The sequence below is a fragment of the Hemicordylus capensis genome, chromosome 2 (genome assembly GCF_027244095.1).
Source record: "Hemicordylus capensis ecotype Gifberg chromosome 2, rHemCap1.1.pri, whole genome shotgun sequence".
Classification (NCBI taxonomy): domain Eukaryota; kingdom Metazoa; phylum Chordata; class Lepidosauria; order Squamata; family Cordylidae; genus Hemicordylus; species Hemicordylus capensis.
In genome coordinates, this window is record NC_069658.1 from 132,204,993 (window position 1) to 132,225,462 (window position 20,470).

General features: G+C 44.4%; 1 protein-coding gene across 2 annotated transcripts; it reads left to right on the forward strand.

Moving 5' to 3' along the window:
* Window positions 1-3,142: 3,142 nt before the first annotated feature.
* DNAJC25 (DnaJ heat shock protein family (Hsp40) member C25) lies at window positions 3,143-18,614 on the forward strand. 2 transcript variants are annotated; one of them, XR_008317346.1, is made up of 5 exons: window positions 3,143-3,875; window positions 8,403-8,555; window positions 8,985-9,455; window positions 16,721-16,937; window positions 17,500-17,631. XR_008317346.1 is itself a non-coding variant. In XM_053301049.1 (4 exons), exons 1-4 carry the CDS (start codon window positions 3,555-3,557, stop codon window positions 17,620-17,622), a joined length of 1,068 nt encoding a protein of 355 aa, XP_053157024.1. In that variant the 5' UTR covers window positions 3,295-3,554; the 3' UTR covers window positions 17,623-18,614. The 2 variants fall into 2 exon arrangements, 1 of the variants encoding a protein (XP_053157024.1); XM_053301049.1 differs by lacking the exon at window positions 16,721-16,937 and having other exon boundaries at window positions 3,295-3,875; window positions 17,500-18,614.
* Window positions 18,615-20,470: the final 1,856 nt, after the last annotated feature.

Here is a 20,470-nt window from a genome sequence, read left to right on the forward strand (position 1 = left end):
AAGCTGCCTTAAACCGAGTCAAACCCTTGGTCCATCCATTGGACTGCATGTGAGAACCACCGCGATTGGGCCCTATCCCAGTGGAGCAGCGCCACGTAGCCTGGCTTTTAAGCCCAGCTGTTAGCCGAAGTTAAGAGAGCAAACGCTCCCTTAACCCTGGCTACCTGCTCGTGTGCAAGCATGGTCTGCTTCCAGCCTGGCTGCACACAGAGACGGGCTCCTAGAGCGTCCATCTCTGATGCACTGGGGGATACCTGGAAACCGGATCGCATTGTGGGATACAGATATGGAGATCCGATCGCATCGTCCCAGTCTCCAGAGCTTCATGCTGCACCACACAGCACTGATTGTCTGGGAATGTGGTTCGCGTTCCCAGGAACATGAAGGTGCTCATCTGGGGGAAGGTGAGTTAAAGCAGCCTAAATCTGATAAGGCAGGGAGAAATGACAAGCTAGCATATTAGAAAACCCTACAGGAAAGGAGGAGTTGTTGAATATGAGACAGCGCTACTAAACCGGCTGCCCCGCCTGTTACTTTGGAGCACTTCAGGTGGCAAGCCTAGCCCTAGGTGCCAGAAATCCTATTTCAGGTCACTACACAGCCTTTTACTATGAATTAATTCATGTGGGGCAGTTAACATCTGCCTTTCTGTATCATTTCCAACTGACATCCATCTACACATAATAAACCCACAACTGCGTCATTTTATACAAACGCCCTTGATTCTTTCACGTGACTCCGCCTCCCTTAAAACCTCTTAGAGATCCACCTTCTCTCCTTGCCATTGGCTAAAGACCCTTGGTGCTCTATCCCTGTTCTGCTTTTACTTGGGGGAAACGCCATTAAAATCTTGGGAGAGACCTCCATTAAAATCTTCCTCATGGGGTATTTCCGTTGACATGTCTCTGCCCCTGCCCTTTCTAGCCACTTATCTCCCCCCCCTCCCGCTGGATACTTCAACAGAGAGTTACTGGAAGTGATAATACTTCAATATTCAAATTAGTATGGTGGAAATACTATGATCACACTGCTGCCTAGAACAAAAATCATACCGCACACAGGAAAAAAAATAGAGAATGCTGATCTGGCCTCAGCTCTGCATCCACCAAATGTGTGTGACAAGGGGCCTACCTTGCAAAGCTCTTTGTGCTCTTTTATTAGCATACTGAGATTCCGCTCACCACCCAAGAAGCATTATCAGCCTGCTTCACAAATGCAGTCAACACATAATGACTGGAACATCAAGTGACCATGTGCATAACAGTGCGTGGGCTACTGATTGTATGCATAACTGTACACACAGCGGGCTCTCCTTGAACAATCAGGAAACTTGAAAAAGCAGCATTCCCAATCATGTGGAGAGAGCCCAATGAATGTACACACAAGGACGCTTAATTTGAGGACACTCAAATGTATGCATGGAGAACGGTGGCATGTGATCCAACTCCTCTCACTGGGTTCATCAGAATGTCTGAAAGGATCAAAGGTTTCCAGCAAGTGTCAAGGGATGAAGGATGTAGAAATATGTGCAACTGTGAACTCAGAATGACTTATGGGATCACCGCCATTTTTATCCTCACAACAGAGAGCCGTGGTAGCAAGCTCTGGGCAGGATCCCTCCACCTCTCCCCGTTGCTAGGGCTCTTGTGAAGGAGGGAATCATCTCCCTTTGAAAGGCCAGGAAGCAAAGTAAATGCAATCTTAATTTTTTTTAATTGATTGATTAAGTGTTGTCAAGTTAGTTTCGACTCTTAGCAATCACATAGATAGATTCTCTCCAGGATGACCTGTCTCCAACTTGGCCTTTAAGGTCTCTGAGTGGTGCATTCATAGCTGTCATAATCTAGTCCATCCACCTTGCAGCTGGCTGTCGTCCTCTTCTTCTCTTTCCTTCAACTTTTCCCAGCAAGGGAGCTGGGTTTTTGCATTATGTGTCTGAAGTATGATAGCCTGGTCATCTGTGCCTCGAGTGAAAATTCTGGATTGATTTGTTCTATGATACATTTGTTTGATTTTCTAGCTGTCCATGGTATCCTCAAAAGTCTTCTCCAGCACCAAAGTTCAAAAGCATCAATACTTTTTCTATCTTGCTTCTTCAAAGTCAAGCTTTCGTATCCATAGAATGTCACAGAGAAAACCATTGTCCAAACAATTCTAATCTTTGTAGGTATAGACACGTCACGGCATCTAAATATCTTTTCCAAGGCCTTCATTGCAACCCTACCAAGTGCTAGTCTGTGGTGTATTTCTTGAATGCTGGATCCTTTACTGTTGATGGTTGATCCTAAAAGGCAGAAGCTACCCACTACTTCAGTGTCTTCATTGTCAATTCTGAGGCTGGTTGCTGTACCCATTGTCATCAGTGTAGTCTTCTTGACATTTAGTCATAGTCCCATTTTTTCACTGTGCTCCTTGACTTTCATTACTAGAGCTTGCAGATCATCCACATTCTTAGCTATCAGAGTGGTGTCATCAGCATAGCGCAGGTTATTGATGTTCTTCCTCCAGCTTTAAAACCATGCTCATCTTCTTCCAATCCAGCTTCTCTCAGTATATGTTCAGCACATAAGTTGAATAAATAAGCAGGAAGTAGACAGCCTTGTCTTACTCCTTTGCCGATCTGGAACCAGTCTGTTTCACCATGTTCTGTCTGGACTGTGGCTTCCTGTCCTGTGTATTGGTTTCTCATGAGAACAATGAGGTGTTCTGGGATGCCTGTGCAGAAAGGCACGGGAGGGAACCGGTGGTGGGCAGAGGGCACCAGACAGCACTAGGGAAAAAAACTCCCTGCACCTACACACACTTCAGAAAAACACTTGGAAATTTAGGCGTAAAAGTGAGAGGGGTGGAGCGTTTTTTCGACCAGCCGGCCAGGCAGCCCCTGCAGTGGGATCCATCCCTCTGCGCTGGCCCAGGCGCTGTTCACCTGTCCTCCTGCCTCCGCCCGCCCGCTGCGTCTTCTCTCCCCGTTCCCTTCCTGCTGAGCCTAGAGCCAGGAAGGCGCTGCCTGTGTCTTTGGCGCCTGTTGCTGATCAACGTGGGTCCGCTCCGTTCCCCAAGCATTCACCTAAGAGTGTGACACATAAAGTCTCTCTTGGGTGTGATTGAGGAGAGCGGATTGCGGTCGATCTGGGGCGGCGGCGGCGGCGGCAGCAGCAGCAGCAGGAGGGAAGGGAAACCTCCCAGGGCCCATCTTGGAGTCGTCAGCTCTCTGCCTTGCAGAGGAGAGCAGAGCGGAGCGGCGCTGCCCCTGACTCCTCCCCCCCCCCGGCAGTCTTCGGCGGCACTCGCGAGGGAAGCTGGGGCAGGCGCCCGCTTCCGGGGTGGAGGGAGGGGGCTCGCGCTCGCGGTCAGGTGGTGGCAGGGCGCACGGGCGAGGGGCGCGCCGGGAAATTCGGCCCGCCCCCCGCCAGCCCTTCTGCTTTGTCCACGTCCACGTGTTCAAGCTCCGCCCCGTCCTGAGCTCGAGGGTCGAGCTCGCGGCGCGGCGGCGTGCGCGCGAGGCCCACCGCTGGCCCCCTCGCTCGCCTGAGCGGTCTCCCCCGGCCACGGGCATGGCGCTGGCGCGGCGGCGAGTGCCGGAGGGCCCCGCGGGTCCGCCGTGGCGGGCGGGGCGCTGGCTGGTGCTGTGGGGCGCCCTGTGCCTTGGCCCGCGGGCGGCCGAGGCCCTAGTGGAGGGCTTGTACTGCGGGAAGCTGGTGTGCTACGACGTGCTCGGCGTGAGCCGCGAGGCCAGCAAGGCTGAAATCGCCCGCGCCTACCGGCAGCTGGCCCTGCGCTACCACCCGGACCGCCAGCGCGACCCGGACGGCAGAGGGGCCGAGAGCGCCGAGGAGAAATTCCTTCTCATCGCCACCGCCTACGAGACCCTCAAGGTGAGAGAGCGGGGCTGGGACCGCCCCCTCCCTCCTCCCGCCCCGGCCGGATCCCTCCGGTAAGACACGCATCCTTGCCCCCCCCCCCGCCGCCTTTCTTCCCCTTCCCCTTCAGACTCGTCTCCCTCCTTGAGAGGATGGCGCAACTGTTGCGTGGTGCAGGCGTGTGGTAGGATTGCCTGGCGCCGGGAAGGCTCGGAATAGGAGCCTTTCCCCTTCCACGCCGATCGGGGGTGGGCGGGGGGATGGTGGGATCCTTTGGGGCGCAGCAGACTCATGGCTACAAATTGTATCGATAGAGCCATGGGTGGGCTGATCATGTAAAACTCTATGTCGTTAAGACCTTTGAATACCCAGGCACGGACTGACAATCCGGCGGTTCTGGCACAAACCAGAAGGGCTTCTTGTGCTGCCTCCCCAGCCTGCCTGTGCGCGTAATGACTGGGAACCTGGTCGCTCCCCTACCCCCTCTCTGCTGCTTCAGCCTGGAGCAAAAGGAGCTGGCAGGGCGGGAGCAGCAAAAAGCAGCTCTCTGCGCTGGCAGCACATCCATCACCAAGAAGAGGAAGACTTGGAAGGGTGAAAGCAGAGAGCAAGTTCATCTGGGGTTGGGATGGGAGGGAATGGAGACTGGGGGTGGAATCACCAGCACACCTGCTAGAAGGGAAGGGAGCAGCCGTAGCCAAAGCATGGGACTGGGGATGATGTTTTTATTTCCTTCATTTTATCTCAGAACTGCTAGGCCTTATTGGTTTTACTACCTTCCAGCCTAGTTCCTCATAAGGAGCGACTTGAACTAGCACATGGATGGAAGCAGTACCTGTTGATATTCTGCTTGTGCTTCAGCTGCAGCATTACTGTTATTATTCTTCCATTTATATCCCGCTCTTCTTCCAAGGAGCCCAGAGTGATGTACTTACATACTTAAGTTTCTCTTCACAACAACCCTGTGAAGTAGGTTAGGCTGAGAGAGAAGTGACTGGCCCAGAGTCACCCAGCAAGTCTCATGGCTGAATGGGGATTTGAACTCGGGTCTCCCCGGTCCTAGTCCAGCACTCTAACCACTACACCATGCTGGCATGACAGTCAGGACTTCAGTTGGTGAGGTTCTACTGAATTTCTGCCTGTTATCCAGCAGCTGGTCACAGAATGACAGGCAGAAATTATCCTTGACTTACTGCATCTATTTAAGTGGAGGGTGTGACTGTGGGAATGAGGCTGTTGGCATGGGCATGGCTGGCTGGGAGAGTGTGGCTATGGGAGCTGCTTGCTGTCCCTGGATCAAAGAGATGTGTGTGTGTGTGTGTATTTTTCAAGACAAAAGTACAAAAAGAGAGAAAAAAAACCCCACACCTCATGCCAGGGCTGATTTTCCCTCCCAATCTTTCACTGGAATTCCCCATGCTAGGAATAGCAGGACTGCTGCTTATGAGCTTCCCAGAGACATCTTTCTGGATATTGTAGGGAACAGGTTGATGGACTCATAGTTTGATCCAGCAGCAGGGCCCTTTTAATGTTCTTGGAGGGGAAAGGCTTGCCAAATGTCAAAGACTTCTTGACCTCGACCTGGTTTTCTCTGCCTTGAATGCCTGGCATAGCAGAGTATGGATCTGAGAGTCCTGGCAGCTAGGGACTCCTGATGACGAAGACCTTGTATTTTTATAGTGCCCTTAAAGTGCTCAGAGGTTTCATATTTAAATTTTTTGGCACCCTTTCAAGCACCTTTGTAAAGATGGTCAATATTATCACCTCTATATTGCAAATGGGAGACTAAGTCTTAGGCTTGTCAAAGGCCACTGTAGCAGAGGAGAGATTTGAAGTAGAGGTTTTCTGGTAATGGAAACAATGTGAAAAGTAGAGGTACCATAGATGGAGTCCTTGGCTTGTACATTAAGTGTATGAGTTGATACTAGGGAAGTTCACGGAACTGGTTCGAAAGACCTCCGGTTCCACTGGTTTGATGACGGTGGGGGTGCTGCTTTAAGAGCAGGAGGGGTGCACTTACCCCTCTCTCTGCTCTTCCCCTGCTGACGCTCCTTTTTCCCAAAGTTAATCAGGGCAGCAGCATACCTCCCTGCTGCCCTGTTGACTGGATACAACTGTCATCCAACACGCCTGCGCCCTCCCCCGCTCTTAAAGCAGCACCCCCCGTCGCTATCGAACCACCTCTGCCTGGTTCCGTACACATCCCTAGTTGATACTTCTATTGTAAGCTCAGGGGCAGAGCCACCATTGTGCAGACGGGTCCAAAGAACCTGGCTGCCACTCCCTGTAGAGTTGCCCCATCCAACCTAGCCACACTCCCAACATCTGACGCGGGGTGTGGCCATATGCTGAAATGGGGCCACACAGGCTCATTCACAAGGTGCTTCAGCCAGCACTGGGTTTCCAGCCTGACTGGGAGTGCCTTTCCCTGCCTTGGAAGGCAGAGAAACAGTCAGTCTGAGAACCCAGTTCTGGCTGAAGTGTCTCTCAAATGGGGCCACGTGGCTGCCAATGCATCTCGCTGCCTTTCGAGGCATGGAAAGGTGCTCTTGGCAGGGCTAGAAACCTGGCACTGGCTGAAGCACCTTGTGAATGGGGCCATGTGGCCCCATCTCTACATATGACCCCGCCTCCTGTGTCTGATGTTAGATGCAGTGGGCGTGGCCATGGCACCTGGGGCCTCTGGCAGGTTGCACCCATGCCACTGCCAGCTGTGTAAACTCTGTATTGTGCCACTGGATTACAGGAATATTATGTAAACTGAACTGGTGTTTCTCAAGCATGCCATCCAGTTGCATGGTGCGTATATGTTTCTTTTTTAATTATATTTGTACACCACCCCAAACATTCTTGTGATGGTTTACAACAACATAAAACAAATTAAAACAGTTTAAAACCACAATTCTAGTTAAAAAGCTTGAGTGAACACATGTGTCTTTATAGACTTTTTAAAAGTTGTCAGAGATGGGGAGGCTCTTATTTCAACAGGGAGCACATTCCAGATCCTTTGGGTGGCAACAGAGAAGGCCCATCCCTGAGTAGACACCAAACAAATTGGTGGAAACTGCAGGCGATGGGGTTCATAATGAAGAAGACTTTATGGGTTTGTGGGTTATAACCAGCACCTTGTATTTTGCCTGGAAGCGTATTCGTAGCTAGTGTAGTTGTTTTAATGAGTAATATGGTCTCTTCAAGATGACTTGGAGACCAACCTGGCTGCTGCATTCTGTTCAGTTTCCGGACTACATACAAAGGCAGCCTCCCATAGAGTGCGTTGTAGTAGTCAAGTCTGGAGGGATTTCCGATGTCTGAAATCCAGCTTTACTGAAGTGCCCAGTCCTAGCTCCTATGCCCTTAGGAACAGAGAGAGAGAGAGAGAAACATGCCAATCATCATGGTGGTCTAGGAGTGTGTGGAGCGCGGACTTGTACATTGCAGAGACCCTTGGCCTGTATGCTGTATATCTCTCTGTGTTATCTGTGTTATGCTGTACATCTCTCTCTCCTGTTTACATAGTGGATGGACAAGCTGCCTCCTGTTATCAGTCTTTCTCTGCAATGCAGTAAGCAGAGTTTAAAACAAAGAACTTATGTCTGTTTCATGAAGAGTGGCATAAGAGCAAGCCTCTGACTGCATGCATGCACACAAACACATAGCATGATGTTCAGCATAAATCAGAGCATCCATATATACATATGTTCCTGTAACTTGCTGCATCTATAACAGGGAGCACATTCCAAATTCTGTATGTGTGAAAGAGAAAACAGGCCCATCCTCTAAAGAAAAGGTATTATTTATCTAAAGAATAGCTTCAGTCAGTAGCACAGAAGTGACGTAATCCTGAGAAAATTCTTTCAAAAATATGCAGCATAGTGGCTGACATCCTGACTCACAAAGTGCATGCATATGTTTCAAGGTACCGTGGAGATGCACAGGGAGCTCTCCACTCCGATAGAGTTTGGAGCTCTGCTTGTGCCTCAGATGGTAAGAGCAAACCAGTGTTCCCTCTAACAGGGGTTTCCAGATGTTGTTGACTACAACTCCCAGAATCCCCAGCCAAAGACAACTACAGTTGGGGATGCTGGGAGTTGTAGTGAACAACATCTGGGAATCCCTGTTAGAGGGAACAGTGGAGCAGACTCTTAGAATTGCTGACCCTCAGAAATGTGTTTCCGATTTTAGAGCGTGGGCAGTGCTCCAAACCATAAGGGTTCTTGCATGCCATTGCACATAGCAGGGGGACCGGGGGAATTGTGCAAGGGCTCCCAGCATGTCCCTGCAGTCTTTCAAAGGGGTCAGGTCAGCCTGTTTGTCCCCCCCCCCAAGAGATGTGAATAGTCACAATCCACAAAGGTCTTTGAAGGTAACTTGTGGTGCCAGAACTAGGCACCACATTTTTTTCTTTGGTATATCTTGTCCTGTTGCATAAATAGTATTGTTTTCTATTATATTTGTGCGTTCAAATGCAGTTACTTAATATGTTTTTTCATTGTCAAATAAGATATTTCTAAGTATAAAAAAACTGCCTGTGACTGTTCGCAGGATGAAGAGACTCGTAAGGATTATGATTATATGTTGGATCATCCTGAGGAGTATTACAGCCATTACTATCACTATTATAGTAGAAGATTGGCACCCAAGGTAGATGTCAGAATAGTGATTCTCGTCACTGTATGTGCCATCTCTGTTTTTCAGGTAAATATATTTGTCTCCTACCTGTTCAAATATCTTCTGATCTGGAAAGTATTAAATGATAAAATATTGCAGTTTTTCTTAAAGATCCCCTCCCCCTTTATGTAAATAGTATTTGTGCTTGGATCAAATGCCATCTGAGGATATTACAGGCATTAAATCTGATTAGGTTGTCTACTTTTGTAGTAGTTTGGTAACAGCTGAAGGTAACATGAAAATAAAACATCTGGCACTCCCAGGATAAGACACACAGAAATAGGGGAAAGGACTAGAAAACCAGAAGAGGGGAAATCATGAATGGAAAGCTGTGAGAATGCAGAAGATAGACCAGGTCAACTTTATGTGGTGCATCCCACATGTAGCATTGGCAGAGTAGGTTTGTGTATGTAGTATTCTTTAAGGTTAATGTTGAACTTACCATTTATATTTTAGTTTTTCAGCTGGTGGAATAGCTACAATGAAGCTATCAACTATCTAGCAACAGTGCCAAAATATCGCATACAAGCCACTGAGATTGCCAAGCAACAAGGGCTGCTGAACAGAGCCAAAGAAAAGGGCAAAAACAGGCGCTCCAAGGAAGAAATCCGCAAGGAAGAAGAGGAAGTAATCAAAGATGTTATCAAAAACAAAATAGATATCAAGGGTGGTTATCAGAAACCCCAGATATATGACATTCTCTTATTTCAAATCCTCTTAGCACCTTTTTATCTGTGCAAGTACATAGCATGGTATTGTTGGTGGATTTATTGTTTCAATATCAAAGGACAAGAGTATGGTGAAGAAGAGAAGTTGTATATCATACGCAAATACATGAAAATGTCACCGTCTCAGTTTGACAGTTTGGAAGATCACCAGAAAGAGACTTTTCTTGAACGACAGCTCTGGATAAGAGAGAACTATGAGGTGAGTGGTGCTAGCAGATGGAAAAAGAGCTAAATATGTCTTGACTTCTTATATCATGTTTGCAAGGTTAGTGCTAATAATCAAGCTAAGAAGCTTGCTCATGCAGGTCTATAGTATTGTTTCACACAATACAAATGGGTTGCTTGAGGTCTCAAGTTCTGACTAGTGCCCCTAAACCCCACGTACATCAAATGTTTAATATTAAAGTTGTCCAAAATTCACCCACAAACAGTCTTTATTAGTCTTTATGTCTAACCTCTGCTTGGAATACCATATGAGTATAGATATATCCATATCTAGGGATGTGCACGGAATGATATTTGTTGTCCGTTCCAAGCTCAGAACAGAATGCAAATGCCCAGAACGTTCACTCGGAACGATTGGTCATGCCAGGTATTCCGATGGAATGAGCTCGGAACACTAGAAATGTTCCAAGCACCATTTTAGACTCCCAAATGGTGATATTCTGACCTTTGCACACGTGGCAGCCCATGTGCTGACACCCCCCCCCCCACACACACACCACAGTGGTGCCATTTTAGAGTCCAAAATGTCGTTCAGAATACTTGAAATGTTCCAGCTTGGAATGGGATCATTCCGTTTCAAGCTCAGAACAAACCTTTCATATGAAGGGTGTTCTGTTCTGAATTCAGAATACTCAAAGCAGCCCATTCTGAGCTCAGAATGATCTGCACATCCCTATGAAGTATCAATACATCCATATTTTCATATGGTCTAACACTGACAAATTTAGCATGGTTTCATTTATTTATTTCCCATTTTCTCAAAATATTTTCAAGATAATTTGCAATAAAGTAGGGACCAGTTTGGGTCCCTCTTTTATGTTCTTGGTTCCATTATTCACTTAGTTTCAAAATGTATTGATTAAAAATTATACCCTAACAATTACTCATGGTGGCCTTCAGTAATAAACTAAAATCACAATAAAACAAAAATGCAGCAGTAAAATCAATTGCAGTACATGTTGCCATAAAAGTCCGTTATTCAAGTATGATAAGGTAGCAAAAGTTATAAGACCTCTAAGAAGGCCTGCAGAAACAAAATCTTTGATTTCTGTTTAAAATGTGATAGAGGATTATTAGCATAATCACCTTTCTGTCAGTGACCTTCAACTCTTCTGTTCTCTACTGGACCCCCTTCCTCCTTTGCCTGAATCTCTCCTGCATTCTCTGTCTCGCTGGATGAATAACCAGGGTTCTCAAGCATAACTCTTTTAAAGTTGAACTTCTAGTTCTTACTCTTGCCTTTCAACATTACTGCCTCTTGTTCTTCTCAAGTTTAGAATCCTGGAGTTTTGTGTGTCTCTTTTTTCTCCCTATTACTAGGCTTTTTGCTAAGTCTTGTCACTTTCAGTTTATTGATACATCTAGAATACAGTCTTTCTACATAGACTATCAAAATCTCTGTTCCCTCTAAAGTGCGTGGCTGCTCACCTGTGCACAAAACTGCGGCCCTGCATGCAACTGTTCGTAGCGGTCACGCAGTCTCACTCTTGCCACCCTTTCCTGCCCTTACTGCCACCTTTCCCCCCACTGCCATGTTTGTTCTTGCTGTGTGACCAAAGCGGGAAAATCGGCACTCTTTGGCAAGCCGATTGTGCAAGACACCACTGGAAATAACAGGCACGTGTGCACCTTGATAATGGCGTCAGGGCGCATGTGTGCCTGCCACCATTTCCAATAGGCTAATGCAGCTGTGGTGGGGAGAATGGCAGCAAATTCCATGGTAAATGAGAACCCCTTGCTATATTACTAAGTGGATTTCACACATTACTCTGGCATGTCATAAGACATGCTTTGGGGAGGAAAAAATAAAGGTCCAATCTATATCATGGTCCCATGTTTGCATGTTAATACAATACAAATACAATATCTTAAAAGTACAGTGAATAACTGTGGGCTGTGGATTTATTTTTAAAAGTCGAAAGGAAATGCAGTTGGATTCTTGATCAAATTTTAGGTCTGTTTGAAGTTCGTTCATCTCTAAATCAAAATTAATTCCTTCATTAACATGAATAACTTGTATAACCTTTGATTTTACAAAGTTATACGCAGAATTTAAAAACCAGAACACACACACACACACACACCACCTCGTAAATATAGAAGGAGCCAACGTGGTGTAGTGGTTAGAGTGCTGGACTAGGACCGGGGAGACCCGAGTTCAAATCCCCATTCAGCCATGAGACTTGCTGGGTGACTCTGGGCCAGTCACTTCTCTCTCAGCCTAACCTACTTCACAGGGTTGTTGTGAAGAGAAACTTCTCTGGGCTCCTTGGAGGAAGAGCGGGATAGAAATGTAAAAAATAGTAATAGTAATAATAAAAAAGGTTTTAACTTTGCACATCCGTATAAAGTATATATGTGCTAAAGAATATATAAAGTGTTGATTTTCAGAGGCTTTTGGAGCTTCTTCTTAAATTAAAAAAAGTTGTAGAAGAGATAAGAACTAGTTTAATTTCCTCAGCTGAAACATGACATTATTTTGCAGGGTTCTTCATCCTTTGAACTTGGATGACATTATCTTAGGGGTGGAGTGGGGAGTGTAACCATTCAATATTCAAAAGATCAGAGTAGAAAATTGTCTTTAAAAAAATCTATTCCATACCTTTCAAATTCACACACTGAAAAAAGTTGAAAAATCACACATTTGGTGCTTAATTCTCATCAGTTCAAGAAGTATACATTGTTGTAAGCAATTGACCTCCTACCAAAGATCTTTTTTTGTGGTGGAAGAATGAAGCAGTATTTACTGACAATTGACTTTGTGAAATCAGTACATGTTATTTTTTTGTGTATGTATGTATAAAATATATATCCTGTTCTTACACGGCAGTTGCAGTGGTCGCCCATATAAATAACTGACCAGGTCTACAGCTGCATATCCTTTAAAAATATTTCTAAATAATATAATAAATCAAATTATGAACATTATTAAATGGTCCTGATATTGCAACATTTTAAAATGAGTTAATCTTGATCTCTGAATCAGAAATATTCACTCATTTAACCTTATTGACCAAATACCATTCATTAATAGGATGGAAAGAAATTTCTGGACTGTCAGAAGAGGTATGCGCTATGAAATACTTTTTCATATTATTTCATCACAATATGATATTACAACAGAGCTCCAGTGCTTATGAAATGTGTGTAAATTTATTTTATTTTATTCAATTTTTATGCCACCTTTCATAATGCATCTCAAGGCAGTTTACAACAGTTAAAAGAATAAAATTCTGTAAAAGTTATATTTAAGACCTTATAATCAACCATAAAATGCCAAGAAACAAGAATAAATGAATGCAAGAAAGCTGAGAAACCTGGAGCCTCTAGGAAGTAAAATCCTGAGTAAATAAAAAAGTCTTTAGGGTTTTTTTTAAAGCAGCCCCCGTTGTTGCAGAGCAAATACTTACTGGGAGAGCATTCCAGTCTAGGGGCAACAACAGATAAGGCCCTGTCCAGTGTGCACGACAATCTAGCCTTTCTCAACATCGGCACACAGAGCAAAGGCCCGCCTGACGATCTTGTTGGGTGGGCAGAAATCCTTGGAAGCAGGCCGTCCTTCATGTATCCAGGGCCCAAGCCATTAAGGGCTTTAAAGGTAATAACCAGCACCTTGAATTGGATTCAGAAACAAATTGGCAACCAGTGCAGCTCTTTCAGAATACAAGTAATAAGCTCTGGGCGAGCAGTTCCAGAGAGAACCCTGGCAGCTTCATTCTGCACCAACTGCAGCTTCTGGATATTTTTCAAGGGCAGCCCCACATAGAGTGCACTGCAGTAATCCAGCTGCGACGTGACTAAGGCATGGCTAACCATAGCCAGATCTGCCTTTTCAAGAAAGAGCTGCAGCTGGCACACTAGCACTGTGCAAAGGCACTCTTGGCCACTGCCTCCATTTGAGCATCCAGCAGCAGTGCCGGTTCCAGCAACACTCCCAAGCTGTGCACTTATTCTTTTAAGGGGAGTACAACCCCATCCAGAGCTGGTTGAATCGTCCTATCCCAATTGGCTTTCCTACTGACTAACAGCACCTCTGTCTTGTCTGGATTCAACCTCAGTTTGCTAGCCCACATCCAGCCCATCACTGCCTCCAGCCCCCAGTTGAGGACATCCACTGTTTCCCTGGAATCCGATGTCAGGGAAAGGTAGAGCTGAGTATCAACTGCGTATTGATGACACATCATCCCAAACCTCCTGATCCCAGCAGTTTCATGTAGACATTAAACAGCATGGGGACAATACTGAACCTTGTGGGACCTCAGAGGCCAAGGAGTCAAGCAGAAGTCCCCCAGCACCACCTTCTGGAACCTCCCCTCCAGAAAGGACTGGAACCACTCCAATGCACTACCCTGAGAGGCGGCCCAGAAAGATTCCATGGTTGATGGTATTGAATGTTGCTGAGAGGTTCAGCAGAACCAACAGGGACGCACTCCCCATGTCTAGTTCCTGGCATAGGTTATCCACCAAGGGTGACAAAGGCAGTTTCAGTCCCAAACCCAGGATGAAAGCCAGATTGAAAAGGGTCAAGATAATCTGTATCATCCAAGACACTTTGCAGCTGCATAGACACCACATGCTTTATCACCTTGCTTAAAAAGGCAAGGTGACTTCTCTTTTTATGACTTGGATTTTCTTTCAGTAATGAATATTGCTTTGGAAAGATAACCAGCAAGATCACTGGATATAAATATTATAGAATACTCATAGAATACCTATGAGTTACAGTTTAATGCAGTATACAGTTTAATGCAGCTTAACTTTCAAGTGGGGTTCTATGCCAGCTAAATGTTTTTATTATACTTAAATGTGAAGTGAAAGAGAGTAAACCGATTTTATAAATAGAATTGTAAAATACACATGTTTCCATATTTATTGTGTGTGTGTGCTGCATCTATGGTGGCACGTAATAGTGCACGTGTGCACACTGCTTTGATACTACCGTTGAGAACAAAACTCAGAATTTACCTATACGTGGTTTTGAGTGACTGGAAATGGCCTCTGATGTCATTACTGACCACCATTTTTCAGCAGAGAGCCATTTTGTGGCGCGCACACTCTTTTTTAAAAGGCAAATATTTGACTGTTTGGGAGGGGCATTGCTGGAGACCTGGAGAATAAGGTACTGTCCTTATTTCTGCCTGTCTTGTTCTTTTGGCCCTCTTTTTTTATATTCAACCTAACTGCCCAATTGCCATTAGGGATGAGCCTGAATGTTTTGGCAGGGTGGGGAGTGGTACCTTTAAGCACTCCACCTGCTCCCCCACTGTTTTTCTGGGCATGGCATTGCACTGCTCAAAAGTTGGCAAGACTCACATGGCTGCCGCACATGTGTGGTTGCCATGTGCGTTGTACTGCTGGGTGCAGCCTCGTGGCCACACGAGGACCCGGAATCCTTAGTGGCGCTGTGCCACACCAGAAAAGCAGCAGGGCAGTGGAGAAGTAGGCAAGGACCTGCTTTATTCATGCTTAAAGGTACTGTTTTCTGGCCCTCCGAAACAGTTTGGTGGGCTGCGCCACATCGATTTGTGCACTTCCCTAATTCCCATTGACTCAAGCTTTCATTATTAGTGGTTTCTGTATTTGTGCCTATAGGCAAGAATAGAACCTGTGCAAATAACAAGGGCCACCTGTATTCTTATTGTTGGCCAGAAAACAGTACCAGGAGACACTACTCTTAAGCCTCTCTAGTCTATCCTACTAAATATCTTTTTTTCATTTGATGTTCTCTAATCATCATTTGACCAAATTTATTTATTTCATTTATATACCGCCCTTCCAAAGGAGTTTCAGGGCAGTTTACATAATATAAAATATTTTTTTAAAAAAATAAAATCAACAATTAAAATCAAAAAGCAATTAAAAGCAGATTAAAATTACAATTTAAACTAGATAACATTACAACTAAATATCATTAAAAGCCAATCTAAAAAGAATTTTTAGGCAGTCTAAGGTTTTTATGGCTCTCCTGAAGAGCTCCATCAAAGACAATCCTCAAATCCACGGGGAACGCATTCCACAACCTAGGGGCGACAACAGAGAAACCCTATCCAAGGTTGCAGCCACATGGACCGGTGGCACCCAAAGATGGACCCCTCCTGAGGATCTCAATGACCGGTGGGGATCTTGTAGAGTAAGGCGTTCCCTCAGGTAACCCGGGCCTAAGTCATTCAGAGCTTTAAGGGTAATAACCAGCACTCCTGTAGCTCTTCTGTATACCATGGAGCTAATTTTGAAGCTGGTTGGAGAGTACGCTTAGAGGCGAACATGTCTGCTGCCCTGGAAAGTTCCAGGTATCCACCAGGGCATTGACAGAATCACCAGCAGAATCAACTCCAAGGCTCTTTGGAATCCTACTGGATCCAGCAGCCTTCTTGGGCAGACCATTCTAATAGGTCCACCACCCTTGCAGGGGTCAGATGTGAAACCAATCTTAACCAGGAAGTGATCCATCCAAGACAAGGGGGAAACTACAGGTTACACCTTTTTTCACTGGCTTCTTGTCTTCACTTTAAGCTTCTAGCTCTTGCATTTCTCCATGGTCTTGCTACTATCTCCTTATGCTGCTCCTCTTGACTCTTCACTTTTGCAAGTACCATTCTTCTTGTTCATTCTAAGATTTCTCTTCCTTCAGGTGCCCTTTTACCTGACACTTGACTCTCTTCCACTGTTATTACATTCATCTGTTTCTTTAAAATACCTACACACAAAAACAAAACGCTATATGGATTCAGCAATATGTCAAGGTGTCAAAAAAGAATCCAAATATATACATATTTCTCAATCAAATCTATATACACACAACATAGTCTAAGATGGTTTCTGTATCAATTTAAAGAATCCAATAGTCCATCTGTGGCAATTGGTATTGTAGTATATTGGCTACCATCAGCTGTAATGTCGCAGCGGGGAAGCAGCTTGCCTAGGGAGCAAGAGGCTGTTTGAATCCCTGCCGATATGCTTCCCAGACTGTGCCTAGTAAACATATTTGTAGTCACCTATATCGGGCAGCAGCGATATAAGAAGGTGCTGAAGGCGGATGCTCACTTCAGTGACAACGGCAAAGGCATCCTCTCATGCTGCACAGGAGAAAGGTAATGTAAACCACTCCTGTATTCTACCAAGAAAACCACATGGCTCTGTGGTTGCCAGGAGTCGACGCCGACTCAACGGCACAATCTTTCATTTCTATATTGGTTACCAGACTCTGAGATAGCTTATCCTGCATGTTTTGTCTTATAGTGATATTTTGTAAAATACTACATTTGCCGCTGAAGAAGACTCAATTAGAGTGAAACACGTCTGGCAACAGTATATCCATGAACAGATGCTGGCAAAACTGTTATTCCTCAGCTAAAACAAGACATTGGGAAGATTTTCTTGGACTTCTTCCATCTTACTGATGAACTTTTGGACTAGTGGACTTTTAAATTTGATACAGAGACCATCTTAATGACTGGTGTGTGTGTGTGTGTGTGTGTGTGTATAGATAAAGTTTTATTGATTGAGTTTTATAACTCCCTACATAACTTGACATAGACATTAATGTCTACACCTCACAATTTTTAATTTCTTAATTATTTATTTTTTGTAAATTACAATGTATATTCTGTACTGGAGCCATTTTTACTCTAAATGGCATTGCCTGGGAAACTGAAAATTACCAGCACCTGGTGTTCAGTGTCATTTTTGTTTGTACAAACATATCAGTGTTAAGACACTATTGTCTTGGGTCGTACAGGAATAGAATAGCAGCAACAGGAAATATTTAAAGGGTTGCTTTCCCCCCCTTTGCAGCTATTATGCTCAAGGCAAGCCCCAAATCTGGTTTTCCTATTACTCACTTGACCTCCCCTCCACATGCATAGACTGGATTAGTAACATACACTTTTTTCAGATGAGGGTTATATTAAATAGAATACCGTATGTGCTGCTACCCGCCAGGAGTCACCACGACTCGACAGTACACTTTACCTACAGAAGTCTGACATTGCTTTCTTTCATTTATCTGTTCTTTTTAGCTTTACAAACAAGAACAAGAGGAAGAACTGAAGAAAAAGATGGCAATGGATCCTCGATGGAAAAGATACAGGCGGTGGATGAGGAATGAAGGCCCTGGAAGACTAACATTTATTGATGATTGACAGTTGCTGTAACATATACAGTCTTGTTCCAGAAGATTGACACAAAAACAAACCCATACCTAAAACGTTCAGAGTTTAACTGCTGTGTCTCAGCAGTGTGCTAAAACTCAGGAATTATTCAATCAGGCAGAAAACTAGTAACATTTTCTGATTTTTTAAATGTATATATATAAAATAAAAGCAACTCTGTTAATTAGACTTAACTGTTTTGTTCCACTGTGGACTTACTGTTGAATTAAGAATGTCTGACATGGCTATCTTAATAGCCTTCATATTAGGGTAATAAACACATAGGACATACAAATATTGAAATCTGGGGGCTTAAATTAGGCAAGAATAATCAAATCTTGGAAGATTTACTACACCATTGGTTTCCCTTACCCCTTTTACAAACACAAAGTTGAAAATTTGCTGCTTGGTTTAGAGAGCTTCCTACAGCTTACATAAAGGATCAAAGCCTTGTGATAGGATCCTTTATATATTGACTTGAGGTAACGAAGTTGAATTTCATATGATGACTTTGCTACAGCAATGCTGTTATTTGTTATTTAGAATAGTTACACTGCTTTTTAACAAAAAAGTTGGTTCCATGTCCCCAAAGGAATCATAATCTAAAGAAAACCAGAAGAAAGACACCAGCAGTAGCCACTAACTGGAACACTATGTTCTCTTGAAATTGTTTCACCCTGCTAAATATGAGAGCTGTCACTTTAGCAAGGTGCCTCTTTACCCAGTTAGTGGGAATTTGTATGGTTTTTAGCAGTAAAAAAACTAACCAACAGGTGGTGAACATAGTTAACACCAGTGTAATAGTCAAAAGTGCTTCTGGATGCCATGTGGGTGACTCGTCTAATCGCTTGCTCTAGGATCATGGGAAAATCCTCAGGCATACTTTGACTCTTCTGCAGGCCTACAGCTTCTGAAATTGAAACTTGCTGGGCATCTAAAGGTAGCAGACTGGAACATTGTTTTTATGAGCTGCCCCAGGCCGTATAGTACTGGAGGGATAGAATATAAATATTTTGAATGAAATAAAGCAATGTAACTTAACATTTTTCTCTCAACGTGTTAAGCAGGCTAAAACAACAATGAATCTCAGCATGTTAAAAACTAACACATTTATTGTAGCAGAAACATTTGCAGACTACAGTCCATCAGATACATGAAGTGTTATACTGGTTTATACCAGGGTTGATTTAAAATCAGTTATCTTTTTTAAAAACAGATTTATTTAAATTGGATTTTAAATTTGTCTTAAACGATTGGTAAAAAAGAACCAAGATAAAATATATCATCATTAATAGTAATCATAACTTCTAATTAAATTCTATAAACACACTTAATAGCAGTAAATGGGGTTGAGATTTTATTTTATTTTTTACATTTTCTGGAAAAAGAAACTGCTGGCCTGGAGAATGGCCGAGTGGTGGCCATCGGGCAGGGAGGGCGAGAGGAAAGCTGAGAAGAGAACTGGAGGTGCAGATGCTCTGCACCTGGTTCAGTTAGTTAACTGTGTTTTCAAAAGTAACAAAATACATATGTTGCCACCTAAAGGGGAACAAGTTTAAACCACCACGGAGTGTGTCCTAGCCCAGAGAGTTGTGATGGGCTTCACAGGTTAGGCAGCCCTCCCCAAAGCCTCAGTTAAGGGGAATGTTCCTCACAGTGCTTTGGAGGATCTAGTGCTGTATGGCATGGACTGAGGAGTATGGGTGGCTTCGTGTAAACTTAATTTTGCTTTTCGTGTAAGAGTGTCCTTCTCCCCTTTATGTGAGTCCTGACTTCATGTATTGAAAATGGTCTGTCCTTGAGAGCGAATGCATAACGAGCCTTTCAAATGGCCTGCTTTATCATGTGATAGTTGTAATTCTTAAGAAAAAACAGTGGTCTGTTCTCAGAGATGGTATGAGGGAAACGAAAAGGATAAAATTTGTGGTGTCTTGGTAAATACTGTACTTGAATTCACCACATTTGAAAACCTGAAGCTTTATAGACCCATTATCAAACTTCAAAACTCCAGAGATATGAATAGAGTAAAATATAGTTTTGGACCTGTAATTAAACTCAGAAGGGTTGGCAGGTGCCAAATTTGTTGAAGACTCGATATTGGAAATTATGTGTTCTAGGACAGTGATCTTCACTATTATTCAAGCAGTGACCACTTTGGCAAAAACAAACAAACCCCAAAAACCTTCAGTGAAGTTTTTCACTGATTTTCGCACAGTGCTGTGCGTTTCTCAATGCTGGGAAGGCCTTTTTAAACAGAGGGCTCTCTCTCTGGGAGCTGTAGGAAGAAAGCACTGGGAAGAGCTACACTTCTCAAGTCTCTGTGCATGTCCTCCAAGATGGTGCAGGAGCTTGAGGGCTCTGTTTCCCGCCTGGTGCTGGACAAAGTGCAGCACTGTACAGTAAGAATGGTAGTCCCCACATGGTACCATGTGTAGTGTTCAGCTTTAGCCGTAGCTTCAAACAGGCCCAATCAACAGGGAGCTGCACTTAGGATTGATGGGGCCACTGCTGCCCCCCATGGAGATATTTTCTGCAATGTAGGCAGGTGAAAAAGTTGCCATTATTTTGGTCAAGAAATATCTAGAAATGGCTTCGAAAGTTCTGTGTATGGTCAATAGTACCAGCCAGAGATTGGTGGAGAAAACCAGCTACTGTCTTACACAACAACAGAATCTTCTTGGGAAGAAAAAGCTGCAGTATAGGGCAGAACTAGGCTGCTGCAGCTCCAGAAATAATTTGATGGACATTTTTCCTGTTGAGTTACTGCTAATCTCTGTTTTGGAGCCACATAAAAATGTCAAACTCTAGCTAATACTGTGCTCACCTTCTTGCTGTCTGA

Coding starts and splice junctions, on each gene's coding strand:
- DNAJC25 (XM_053301049.1), top strand. CDS start 3,555: ATGGCGCTGGCGCGGCGGCGAGTGCCGGAGGGCCCCGCGGGTCCGCCG. Junction 3,876..8,402: donor CCGCCTACGAGACCCTCAAG/GTGAGAGAGCGG, acceptor GACTGTTCGCAG/GATGAAGAGACTCGTAAGGA. Junction 8,556..8,984: donor GTGCCATCTCTGTTTTTCAG/GTAAATATATTT, acceptor TTTATATTTTAG/TTTTTCAGCTGGTGGAATAG.